This window comes from Silurus meridionalis, chromosome 23 (genome assembly GCF_014805685.1).
Source record: "Silurus meridionalis isolate SWU-2019-XX chromosome 23, ASM1480568v1, whole genome shotgun sequence".
NCBI classification, from domain to species: Eukaryota; Metazoa; Chordata; class Actinopteri; order Siluriformes; family Siluridae; genus Silurus; species Silurus meridionalis.
This window is the reverse complement of record NC_060906.1, coordinates 13651738-13665674: the sequence shown is the minus strand read 5'-3', so window position 1 is coordinate 13665674 and position 13937 is coordinate 13651738. Positions and strand designations below refer to the sequence as shown.

General features: G+C 39.3%; 1 protein-coding gene across 4 annotated transcripts in view; it reads left to right on the top strand.

The window, feature by feature from the left end:
- The window catches only part of LOC124377148 (nesprin-2), a 33205-nt gene that overhangs the window by 9014 nt on the left and 10254 nt on the right, over nucleotides 1-13937 (top strand). For 2 of the 4 annotated variants that reach the window (XM_046836505.1, XM_046836503.1), the window contains exons 13-20: nucleotides 140-406; nucleotides 2445-2606; nucleotides 3437-3603; nucleotides 10979-11141; nucleotides 11565-11752; nucleotides 11846-11996; nucleotides 12916-13098; nucleotides 13407-13544. In XM_046836505.1, the coding sequence (XP_046692461.1) occupies nucleotides 140-406; nucleotides 2445-2606; nucleotides 3437-3603; nucleotides 10979-11141; nucleotides 11565-11752; nucleotides 11846-11996; nucleotides 12916-13098; nucleotides 13407-13544 (1419 nt within the window). The remainder of the gene's footprint in view (nucleotides 1-139; nucleotides 407-2444; nucleotides 2607-3436; nucleotides 3604-10978; nucleotides 11142-11564; nucleotides 11753-11845; nucleotides 11997-12915; nucleotides 13099-13406; nucleotides 13545-13937) is intronic. The other 2 variants (XM_046836506.1, XM_046836504.1) reach the window with 2 other exon arrangements.

Genomic DNA, 13937 nt, shown 5'->3' with positions numbered 1-13937 from the left:
GTAGCTCCAAGAAATTGTGGAAAGAATCACTACCCCTACTGGGCTATTGTCGATTTGAAAGTGTCCCTCCCTCTGCCCCTGCCCCCTTGTTCTCCACTCACCCACATTTCCCCCTTTCCGCCTCCTGCCTTCCCCCCAGCAGGCCTTAATCCTGACTGCTAGTGACAGAGTGACAGAGAGAGAGAGGACTAGGCTTAGGCTGCAGCAGGAGCAGGGATTCAGCTCAGTGTCAACTGCTGTGTTAATGCAGGAGGACGAGAACGCTTTGGAGCTGTGGGCTGAAGGATTGAGGAAGCTGGTCACCATGAAGGCAGACATCTCACAGTATGTCCTGCCCACAGACATTGTGCTTCTTCAGGGGCAGGTGGAGGAACTGCACAGCCAGTGGGAGGAACTTTGCCTGAAGGTGAGCAAAATAGAGGGGAGGTGATTGGGGCAGGGGACTGACTGGTGTTCTGGCAAACAAGGCCCCTGAAAAAAATCGGGGGAGAGAATGCACAGCCTACACATAAGAAAAGAGAGGGAAAATTTTAAATGTGACTTGTTTTGCAAACAAATAGCTTTAAAATAAAATAGTGATCACTTTGATATGGGGGCTGCTCTGTGGAAACTCTTGGATGGCTGCAGTTAGTTAAAGTGAAATCCAGCAATGTCTGTATTACCTGTTTTTCTTTTTTGTTTTGTTTTTTACCGAAAAGCCATGGTTGTTCTTAGAATCCAGTCTATTTAAGTGGGATTTACATGTGTAAATGAAGCTAAGAAATAATTTTACATTGATTTTACAGCTAGCAGGAAGGTGAACTCATGTTTGATATCCAAATTATACGACTGAAAAAAATTGCATCTCCCTTTATAAATATGATATCCATATATTTTAATGTGTGCCTCCAAACTCTTTGATCATTTCCAGAGTGGTTTTTGTATTCTCTTTCTTTAATTATTTACACCGCTATTCTTTTTGACATTTCTACTGTCCTCACATCTGCAGACCAAATGATTTTTAAGCTAATTGCCCTGTTAAATTTGCTTTGTTTTGAATTGTTGTGGGTTTGTTTTTCAGTGTGGGTTTGTTGTTTTGCTTCTCAGTAACATTTTACTGGTTATCTTTTCTCTGGTACTGTAAGTGTGTCGTGCGTGCATGCGTGCGTGCGTGTGTGTATGTATGTGTGTGTGTGTGTGTGTGTGTGTGTTTGTGTCTTTGATGACAACAGGTTGCAGGTGGACTCAGTCACTAGAACTGGATAGCAGATGGCTAAGCAGGGCCATGCTCAGGCTTTGAGGTCTAGATCTTTTGTGCGATTGAGTGGATAACACGGGTCCCTCTGAGCAACTGGGAATCACAATAGATCATTGCCTCTGGGGAATAGTTATCTGCTATGTTAAATTGTGTAACCCAGTTCATGAAATTGCATTAAAAGGCACAATAATTAAAGCATTGGGTGTGAAATGAACCTGATGCTTCCACCCTGAATGCTTAGCAGGAGACTCCATTCACTTAGAAACCAGTAATAAAGAAGAAATAAACCTGGTTAATTTTACTTGTGCTGTTAGTAACTCTGCCTATCAATATATTGTCGGTAAGATGGCAGACAAAGATCCTGCCGTTTCAACTTCTTTCAAGTTTCCAGGTGTGACGTTAATGGAATTCTGAGAAAAAGATGCACTTAAGACTCAGCACCATTTGAATGACATAGGGACTGAGGGAACTGAACCGTTAATGTCCCCTACTGTGCTATGGTGCTTGCAGAAACTAATAAAGGAGCCCTTACTGTCAAGCGGTGCTTGTAGCTACATTGGCTTTAACTTTTATTTATAACTTAACTGTATCTCATCCATGACATGAAGGTTTCTGTTTAAAAGCCCCTTGTGTAATGCTTTTAGTATAGTGTAGGCCTCCTTTTTTTTTTTTTTTACTTTCAGAAAACTATGATCGTATAATACAATTGAATTGGCACATTCATTTTTGCCTGTCCACTTTTGAGCTTTTTAAAGCGACAAGGAACTTTCCTTTATTATAGGAAGGATTAGACATGCAAAGCCCTAAAATAGTGAGGTTTCGTATATTTCACCGTATATCTGTTAGCGCTTTTAACAATAATCTCAGAGCAGCATTATAGTAATCCAGAGGCAAAACAGTCACAAGAAAAAACTCCCTGTAATGGCATTAAGAACCAGATTTTAAAAGGAGGTGTTTATGTTTATGATTCTTTTTGCACTTCTTAAATCTACACCATCCCATTAAATTAAGGGTGATTTTTGGGCACAGATGTTTTGAAATAGTAAATCATAATGGTATATTTGTGAGACCATCCACACTAGCTAAAATCTAGCAACAAGACCGATGAGTACATATTAAAAGAACAAGTTTTGTGATTATTTATGTATTTTCTGCTTTCACACTTGCTGATAAATCAATGTCATCCTGAATTTGTCTCTGTGTAAAGGTGTCCAAACGCAAACAAGAGATCGCTGACCACCTGAATGCATGGACCGTTTTCAACGACAAACACAAGGAGCTTTGCGAATTGTTAGCCCAGATGGAGAGAAAGGTTATGCACAGCAGTGATTACTTCAGCATCGAGGAGATGGTTGAGAAACTGAAAAAGGTAACACTAACCATCTGGGCTGTGATTTACTTTTAATTTACGTGTTGTTACGTGTTGTTGACATTTACGTGTTGGATATTGGAGAGGGATTAAAGGTATCCTGAGGCAGGACTGGGGTTCTGGGATTGGACAATTTTTTGAGATCAGGATTTCATAGAGATACTACTCTCCTATAATATTTACTAGTAATTAGACCAACTGTCATGTGTAATTAAATGTTAATTAAATGATTGCTACAGAACGTATAACGTTTAATTCTTTCCACACTAACATTTAATTAAACTGAACAATGCTAGGGATTTGGCCAAACAACTAAATATGTGAAATTGTAGTGTCAGCACTAACCATTCATGTAGAATATAAGACACTTATTGTTCTTTCACAACAATGTCACCTCTCCTCTCATAATCTAAAGTGTTACATTATATACAGGCCACTCATTAGCACATAGTTTATTGTCGAGTTCTTTCACTAGCTTCACAGTGGCCCAGTGATTATCAGAGACCTGAAAGCAGCTATTGTTTTTCCTGGATGTCGTTATTGGCAACAGATAGTGAATGGCTGATCAAAATAAGCAAAGCCAAACTGAACAAAACAGGTGAAGCCACAAAAGCTCACTAGTTATAGAGAGAAAAAAGTGTCTGTGCCTCTCCAAATGAAGGCACCTTGAAATGTTCCGTTTTTAATAAGAGACCCTAAGAGCCAAGTCACGCAGTTTTGACAGCTGTTAGGCATAGACCAAGGCTGTGTTTGAGATGGATTTATTAGCAAGTAAAACATCCCAGCTTCCTTTTAAAAGCAGCTGAAGCTCATTGTTTGTATTTTTCCAGGACTGCATGGAGGAGATTAACCTCTTCAGCAAGAATAAGAGCCATCTTAAGCGCCTGGGGGAGCAACTCCTTTTAGCTAAAGACCAAGCTAAAGAGGCCACCGTCCATTCCATGCTGCAAGATGCCAATGATCGTTGGCAGCATCTGTTTGACCACATTGAGGCCAGGTAAGAAAACCAGGGATACAAGAGGCGCATGATGGGTCTTATGTGTTTTTGTATTACTCACCTGTGTCCACTCAACCATACAGCTTTCAGCATTTACATGGTTCTAAATGATATGATATCCTGCTAGATAACATTAAATACAGGGTACAAATTGCAGGGGTTTAGTTGGATCTGTTTATTCATTATTCACTGAAAAAGTTTAAGTATCTATAACAAAAATGTCTTTGTAAAATATAACAAAATGTCTTTGGGAATCAACTTAGTCTTGTAACCTAAATGGAACAAATTCATTATTCATATAAATCATGTTAAAAGGTTTCACTTGCTTGTGTACAGCAGCATCGTGAAATCAGTTTTCAACTAATACTACTATGATTAATTATCTGCAATTCACAAAAAAAGCAAATAATAACTTGACATTAAATAAAACATACATTATCTCACATAAATGAGTACGCCCCTAACATTTTAGCAACCATTTAATCACATCTCACAATACTATAGAAATTAAACTTGGATATATTTTAGAGTAGTGTGCGGCTTGTATAGCAGCATAGATTTACTGTCATCTGAAAATAACTCAACACACAGCCATCAATTTGTCAAAATTACTGCCAACAAAGTGAGTACACCCTGTGAACATGTCAAAACTTTGTCTATATTGTGTGTGAGCACCATTGTTATCTTGCACTGCCCAAATCCTCCTGGGCATGGAATTCACCAGATTTGCAGTTTGTTGCTGGGATCCTCTTCCACTTCCATAATGACATCAAGGAGCTGCTGGATGTTAGACACATAGCGCTCTTCCACCTTCCGCTTAAGGATGCCCTACAGGTGCTCAACAGGGTTCAGGTCTGGAGACATACTTAGCGACTCCGTCACGTTCACCTTCAGCATCCTCAGCAAGGCAGTTGTCATCTTGGCAGTGTGTTTGGGGTCGTTTTTATGTTGGAAAACTGCTGTTTGGCCCAGTTTTTAAAGAGAGGGCATCATGTTCTGCTTCAGAATGTCACAGTACATATTGGAACCCATGTTACCCTCAAAATACCGCAGCTCCCCAGTACCAGCAGCACTCATGCAGCCCCAGACCATGACGGTACCACCATCATGTTTGACTGTAAGCAAGACACAATTTTCATGGTAGTCCTCACAAGGGCATCACCATTTACATTTACATGTGCAGCATTTAGCAGACGCTCTTGTCCAGAGTGACGTACGAAAGTGCTTTGAGTCTCTATTAATGAAAAATCAACACTGGTACACTAGATTAATATACATATCAAAAATCACCACACAGGCTGGTGTATAAGTTATATAAGCATAAGTTTTGTTTAAATTTGTGGTTGTGGTTGATTTCATGTATCAAACGTTTTACATGAAAATCTTTTGTCTTTTGTGTTTTTCTACCCTATAGCACTGTGACCAAATTAGCTTTTTCACAATGACATATTTTGGTGATATTGTGCCCCAAAGATAATAGTTTGTGAGAAGAAAATAGGGATTTTGGCTTTGACAGCCTAAGAGCCTTTTATTGAGGTGCATTTCTCTTATGAATCAGTTCACTTATGTAGACCATGATATGGACAGGCAGAGTCAGAGTCAGATGGTGCTAGCAGTGGAGGCAGGGAGATTATTACTATTACTAGTGTTGGCTTTGCCATATGGTTGGCCTTGATATTGCAGTCACTCCACAGCCTTTATGTGTCTGTCTATGTGTGTTTAAAGAGGGTAGAGGGGGATTTTGAGTGGGGAGAGATGTCATGTCAAATTAGCTATATGACACAATGGGGTCAGGTGAGCAGTATACCCTCAAGTGTGCAGCAGGCCATGTTCACAATACCATAGTAACTATGGTTACTTGTTTTGAGCGAGGGCATTGGTGGTAGTATGTTGCCATGGTGCATTTTGAGAGACAGGGAGACACCTTAGTCTGTGCAGGATAGATAAAAGCTTTTCGGTGGACAACAAAGAAAATGCAGCTCTCAATGTACCTTTTAGGAAGCCTTAGTAAAGTTGCATTTATTCAGAGGTGGGAAGTAATGAAGTACAAATACTTCGTTACTGTACTTAAGTAGATTTTTTCTGGTATCAGTACTTTACTCCACTATTTATTTTTCAGACAACTTTTTACTTTTACTCATTACATTTTTACACAAATATCTGTACTTTTTACTTCTTACATTTTCAAAACAGACTCGTTACTTTAGTTTTAATCCATTGATTTGGTGAAATATTATTTTTTTATTTTCACTGCGCGCCGATTTCAGCCGAACAACCGATTTCCTGTCATTGCGTGTTCAATCCACTGGTGTATATATATATGGCTGTCAAAATTAAAATTATTTTAAACGGCACGAAATGTTTTCCTTTCTTTACTTAGATATAAAATAAATAAATTAACTCAAATCAAACACCAAAATCCACCATGATTCTTACAATTAACCCTCTGGGTGGCGTTTTGTGGGTTTTTCCCTCATAATGGTGACACAAACTTAAATTACTGTCTTTATTGATCGTACAGATAAAAACAATACATCATTTAAATCTGTAAATGTCTATAATTATATATATATATATATATATATATATATATATATATATATATATATATATATATATATATATATATAAGCTTCCTGACTTGACTTGAAGAGGTGCGTTTTCTCCGGTATCACCTCATTAACTGTCCGTGTGGAAACATAGCGAAGGCTCTAAATGATGTCCACACGTCTCTGCACTGATATAGTGTTTATATTTAATCACTGTACATATGCTTACATATATATCACATGCTGTACATATGCTTACATATATCACATGCTGTACATATGCTTACATATATATCACATGCTGTAAATATGATACATGTTTAACACCTCCAAGCTGCCAGTTTTGGGCACCTGAGCAAGCCCTTAACTCACTACTGCTCATTTAGTAAATGAGATCATTAAGAGTCGCTGATAAACACTTCCAACAGGAAGTGGCTATATCTCGCTATCTTTGTCTCTCTATTTTCTCTATCTAATTGTCTCTGTGTCTCTTTTAGTAAATGTCTCTGTCTCACTGTATATGTCTCTCTCTTGCTGTCTCTCTATTTGTTTCTCACTCTTTCTAAAGCTGTGTCTGTGTCTCTTTGTCTCTGTCTTTCCTGCTTATTTACATGTCTAACAAAGTTTTGAGTTTTGAAGTAATGCCATTAGTGATCTATGATGAAACACTTCCCTGGTTCGATTCTTACTTCTAGTTTCATATTGAACATTATAAGAAGTTTTTAAAAACAAAACAATGAAAGATCATTAAAATTGGTTGCTGGCAAATCATAGTATATCAGTGGTGCAGGTGTTGGAGATGTGGTTCTTGTACCTGAGTCACTTCTCATAGACTTCGAGTTACTGAGAGAATGTACAGGAAGGAGAAGTTTTGACCCTCTACCATCATGATCTAAGAGAAAACACTGGTCTCCTAACTATAGAAAAGCCAAGAGTTCAATAAGCAAAGGTTTGTTTGCCTCTCCTGTGTTGGTGTAATGGTCAGTGAAGTGGTCGCTGCTATCTGACTCACCCGGTTCGATTCCTACCCCTTAGATTTCCTTTAAATTGTTTAAAAAGTTTTTAAAAAGAACCAGAAAAGGTTCTTGCAGGAGATCCTGTGGCTCAATTGGAAGAGCTTTACCTCTGGGTTGAGAGGTTGCCGGTTCAAACCCCGGCCAGGGCTCAAAGTTAATAGTGTGGAAGGTTCCGGTGGCTGTAGTAAGGAAGGTGTCAGAAATGGCTGCGTGGAAGGTTGGATGTGGTTTCGGAGGGCGTATCCTGAAGCAGGGGGGCAATATCCGGGCATCTGCCCCCCCGGTGTCTGAGTAGCTGAAAACAGGGGGTTATGAAGCAAAAATGTTCAAAAAAGTATCGACTTAGTTTTGCATATATAGGGAAAAATTCTGCCAAAAACCTATCACCCTCACTTTTTCTGAGGCTGTGAAGCAGCAGGTCTTCACAGCCTTTGTTTACTGTCAACTACCTCATTGCTCACCAGACACTACCTTCCACACAGCTTACCCAGTGTGGGGACAAGCCAGATTCGAACCAGCAACCTCTGAGCTCAGAGGCAAGGCTTTTATCACAAAGCCATCAAGTCCCACAACACACCTTCTTTTTTTTGGGGGTTTATCGTTTGTTTCAGGCTTCAAAGCAAAAAATTCAGACCAGACAGAAACACAGAAAGCAGGATTCGAACCCTGAACCCCACCAACAGCGAAATACCAGTCTTAACCCACTGAACCATCGGGAAGGACCAGCTGCAATGATTGTTTAGAGTAGGTCTATCTTTTCTATCAAACCATCAACACAAGAATATAATGCTAAAGACAGACATAGGAAGTAAACCCATGACGTGACTAGCAGGGACAAAGCAGAATTCGAACCCTGAATCACACCATTAGCAAGGCACCAGCATTAACCCACTGAACTATCAGGAAGGACATGCTGGGAAGCTTGTTTAGAGCAGGTCTATCTTTCTTTTTAACCCATCAAAACAAGAATATGAAGATGTAGGAATCTAACCTACCTCATGACTAGCAGACAGAAAGCCAGGTTTGAACCCTGACCACCAACATTAACAAAGTACCAGCCTTAACCCACTAAGCCAGGGGTGGCCAACCAGTCAGAGACCGAGAGCCACATTTTTGAATGTGTTACCCCAAAGAGCCACATCATACACATGGGCACACATGAACATCACCATCCCTTCCTCTTACACACACACACACACACACACACACACACACACACACACACACACACACACACACACACACACACACACACACCTCTGCTCAGCCAGATTTATTGTAAATGTCACACACCAACATAATGACAGAAATTGACTCCTACAGTTCTAAGACCACAGGACAGTCATTTTCAACAATGAACATTGTGTGCACTCACACACACACACACACAAACTCTCAGTTCAACCAAGTCCACAAAAAAAATATATTAATTTACAATAGCGTTTTTCTTTTACTATGCATGTTACTTAGTGGGAATTTTGGCATTCTTTGCCTTAAACAATCCCCTTCAAATCTGCCTCGTATTCCGTTGTTGCCACTCGAAGCAATTCTTTCACATGGGTGTCAGTCAGAACAGATTGATGCTTTTATTTCACGTGTTTCAGGGTAGAAAACACAGACTTTGTTTGTGGGTTTTTTTATGTGCGTGTTCACTTCGCTTGAGTTCAATACGGTATTTTCGTCAAATGCGAATGTGCGTGAGATGAATGTACCGCAGGGGTGGGCAATTAATTTTTACAAGGGGCCACATGAGAAACCTGAATTGTGTCAGAGGGCCACACCAACGATAATATTTTATGGATGCACCGAAATGAAAATTCAATTCAAATGACAATAAAATCCATAATTTTGTGTGTTATGCCTCTTTGCCTCGGCACCTTCACTGGAAAACTTTCCTGCCTTTTCAAAAACGTCCACTACAGACGAAGTGCGCATGCTCGGATTGACTACTTTTCTGCGCCGCGTTCTTCTCATATTTAGAATGGCAATCGGGATGTTTGGATTTCAGGTGATCAATTAAACCCGACATAGAGAAACTCTTTGCAGATACACCCCCTCTTGAAATTTCAGCATTGCATGTTTTGCAAATCGCTCTCCGCACACCGCAGACATGTTGCTCTTATCCAGATAACAGTGTACTGCTGCGCTTTTTTATTGCGTCATTACAATTGTGTTTCTGCCGTGTTGTTTCGGTGATTTAGGTATTTCCGAAAATTCTCGGTGCATCCCTGTAATTTATGATTGGCCTCATGCCAAGGTCTGATATACCGCAAAGTTTCCCAGTAGGGGAAAGCTAATTTAAGTCTTAAAAATACCGTATTGAACTTAAGCAAAGCGAACACGCACATTAAAAATCAAATACACAAAAATCGATATGAACGTAAGAGCCGCATAGAAACCAGCCAAAGAGCCGCAAGCGGCTCGCGAGCCGCGGGTTGGCCACCCCTGCACTAAGCCATCAGAAAAAAACAGGATGGGAAGCTTGATTAGAGCAAGTCTATCATTCTTTTCAAACAATCAACACAAGAATTTAATGGTAAAGAAAGATGTAGGAAGCGAATACAGATGTAAGTAGCACAAGTTGAACCCACATTGTAAATAACAGGAAGAAAGCAGGATTCGAACCATGATCACCACCACCAGCGAGATACCAACCTTAACCCGTTGAACCATTGGTGAGGACAGGCTAGGAAGCTTATTTAGAGCAGGTCTATCTTTCTTTTCAACCCATTAAAAACAAAAATATATCGCTAAAGAAAGATGTAGGAAGTGAATCCTGATCGTGACTGGCAGACAGAAAGCAGGATTCGAACCCTGAACCCCACCAAAAGCAAGAAACCTGATTTAACCCACTGAACCATCAGGGAAGACAGATCAGGAAGCTTGTTTAGAGCAGGTCTATCTTCCTTTAAACCGTCAACACAAGAATATAAAGCTAAAGAAAGATTTAGGAAGCAGGAACATAACCTACATCGCAACTAGCAGGCAGAAAGCAGGATTCAAACCCTGATCCTCACCATCAGCGAGGCACCAGCCTTAACCCACTCAACCATGGAAGAGATCAGACGTGGAAGCATGTTTAGATGAGGCACAAGCCTTAAACCACTGAGCGACCACTGCTGAAAAGCATGTGTGCTTTTTGGAGGGTTCATACTTTGTTTCATGCCAGCGTAGTAAGAAAGAAGGCATGTAGGACTGGCTTTGAAACCTTATCACCAGCGTGGACTATATTAAGGACCATGTTCAGGCACAAGCCTTAACCCACTGAGCTACCACAGAAGTGCCTTTTATTTGGTGGAGTTATCTTTCATTAAAGACCAGGAAATCAAGAAATTAATCCAACACAGAATTGAAATGTTTTCAGAGGGGACTAGGTCCAGAAGTTTTATTTACCAACACAGCAACCAGCTCGACCAGGAATCAAACTCTCAACCTCATCCTCGTGGGGACCCTGACATTAACCCACTAGGCTATCACGTCTATCTATCTATCTATCTATCGATCTATCTATCTAAAACAGGTAGCAGTAATAACTACTTTTTACTTAAGTACATGTCAGAGCCAAGACTTCTTTACTTTAACTTAAGTAAAAAGTTTAATCAGTACTTCAACTTTTACCAGAGTATTTTAAAACATGAGTATCTGTACTTCTACTTAAGTAAAGGATGTGTGTACTTTTGCCACCTCTGCATTTATTTATGCATTAACACAGTGCAAGTTAGCAAAATTGTAGTGCTCCTTCTGTTGGTGTATGAAGGAATGGAATTGTTTGCAAATTTATTTGTATTATTTCTACCAATCTGTTTTCAGACTGAACAAGCTCAAAGAGACTCTGGCTGCTGTGCAACAACTTGATAAGAACATGAGTAACTTGCGGAGCTGGCTGTCTCGCATCGAAGCAGAGCTGACCAAGCCTGCACACTATAGCATTTGCGATGGAGACGAGATCCAGAAGAGACTGGAAGAGCATCAGGCAAGCTAGTTTTAGATTTAGTACCTTATGTGTACAGTTTTTCTTTTTAACCAATTACAGAAAACGACAGTAGAAAAATAATGTTAGCCGAAGAGTTAATACTGAAATTTTGCAACCCAGTAATCCCCAGATTCTCAGGCAGATGCAAGTTCTTTAAAAACGGAGGCATATATAATATATTATATTAATATAAACACTATTGAAAATTTGAAACTCCTTGCTTACTCTTCACTCTGCTGAGGATCAGTATTAGTTCCAGTCAAACTGCTTGACTACACGAAATTCACGTTTTCAGTAATGTACATAATAACGTACAAGAACTATTAAATGGCATTTGAGGGTCATAATAGAATGTAATTATTTCTCGCATTGTAAGTTCCAAACAGTTTATGCCTTTCAACACCAATACCTCTGTGTGTCCAGGAGCTGCAGCAGGACATTGAACAGCACACAGAAAGCATAACATCTGTCCTCACTTTGTGTGACATGCTGCTGCATGATGAGGATGCTTGCAGCGACAACAGTGAACATGATTCCATCCAACAAACCACTTCCAATCTGGACCAACGCTGGAGAAACATCTGCTCTATGTCCTTAGAGAGGAAGATCAGGTAAGGAGTAGGCATACTACTACATACTACTACAGTCCATACTACAAATGATCTATTGTATAATAAACATACAATATCATCTAAATCTTTTAGGATCGAGGAGACCTGGAGGCTTTGGTGTAAGTTTCAGGAAGATTATCTGCAGTTTGAAGACTGGCTGAACATAGCTGAGGCTGCTACCCCTGAACCAGAGTCATCTGATGCTCTCTACACCGTGGCTAAAGATGAACTCAAGAAATATGAGGTGAGATTTAGTGTCATTTGAGACATGTTAGAGTGATATTATATGCAATCACAATTTATTGATTGATTGATTGATTGATCATTTTAAAATTTTATTTATTATTTTATTTTATTAAAAATAAAATACATTTTATTTTATTATAAAAGTTTGATTCAAATTGTATGTGCAACGAAAATCAGTGAAAAAGAAGGGACAGTGGCAAGGGTTTAAAAGAGCACTATGCAATAAGACATTGATACAACATTGTATAAAAACATTACATGGACAAAGTATTGGGACACATGACTTTTTCAGTTATATGTGGACCTCACCAAACTGTTAGCACAAAGTTGAAGGCCCAATTGTACAGGATTTTTATTTGTTGTAGCATAAAATTTTCCTCTCACTTGTACAAGGAGGCCCAAATGTTTTCCAGCATGACTGTACCCCTGTGCACAAAGTAAGCTTATAGAAGATTTTACAAGGGTTAGAATAAAATACCTTAAGTGGTCTTCTATAGAGCTCTGACCTCAGCCCAATTGAACAATTTTGTGATTAATTGGAACGCTGAGTTCACCCCAGGCCTCCTCACCTTACATCAGTACATGACTGTACTAACACTATTCCTGCAGAATGAGCACAAATCTCCAGAACCACACTCCAAAATCTAGTGTATGTGTATGTCTACTGTAAATGTGGAATAAGATATTTAAAAAGCACATATGAATTTTATGTTCAGGTGTCCACAAGCTTTTGTCCACATGCTATATATAACTAATCTGAACTAAACACAATACAAATGAATTTAATCAGACTATAAGATAATGGCAGAACAGAGGTAGAGCATAGAGAAGTTAGAATACTGGAATACAGTAGATTCCTGTTACTGGCTTAATTTGCAATTGTAATTATTAAATTTGAATTGTTTGCAAACATGCAGGCTTTTCAAAGAGAGGTACAAGAAAAGCTGCCCCAACTTGAAATGATTAATTGCCAATACCGACGTCTGGCTCGGGAGAACCGTACGGACTCAGCTAACAAGCTACGGACCATGGTGCACCAGGGCAACCAGCGCTGGGATGCTCTGAATATGAGAGTGGCGGCCATCCTGCGCAGGCTGAGGGTGAGTCCACCACACCACTTGTGTTGCCTTGGCACACGAACACTAATATCTGAGCTTTGTAGTGTTATAGTTCCTTCTATGAATATCCGTATTTTCTTGAATACTTTGTTGTTCTGGGTCATTAGAGAACCGGCCAGTTTTTTAAGTATTACTTATTGATCCACAAGCTCCAAAAATATTATAAGACTAACAAAAACATTAATAAAAGTAATACCTTATAAAAGATATTTTGTCAGACAATAGTGTATAGGCATTTTTTTGCATGCATTTTACAATTGAGGGATTTACCATATTTTCCATCCCTGCAGCACTTTACAACTCAGAGAGAGGATTTTGAGGGAACACGAGAGAGTCTGCTGGTCTGGCTGACTGAAATGGACTTGCAACTTACCAATGTGGAACACTTCTCAGAGAGCAACATCGAACACAAGCTGAAAAAGCTCAAAGTAAATATAAACTTTTTTCCCCTTTAATGATCACTTACTCCAGACCTAGAAAAGACATTTTCTGTGACTGCAGTTCCTGACTAATATTTGTGGACAAATGTTGGAGCATGAGTTGTTCAGGACATTTAAAATTTACACCAGCATTTCACTGATAAGAGGAAAAGGGTTTAGTTTGTTTAATTTGTATGTTTTCTTATAATTTTTACTTCCTGCATTTCAGTTAGTTTTACTTCCAGTAGGCCAGGTGCATAATCCCTTCATACACTCAACTACATATGTCAGAATACAGATAAGAAAAAAGTCACTTTCTTATTAGTATGCGATCCAGCAGCACTAAAATTGAATAGTGTTGTTGGTTGTATTTGTTGGTTGTATATAAATATGTTGTACTTC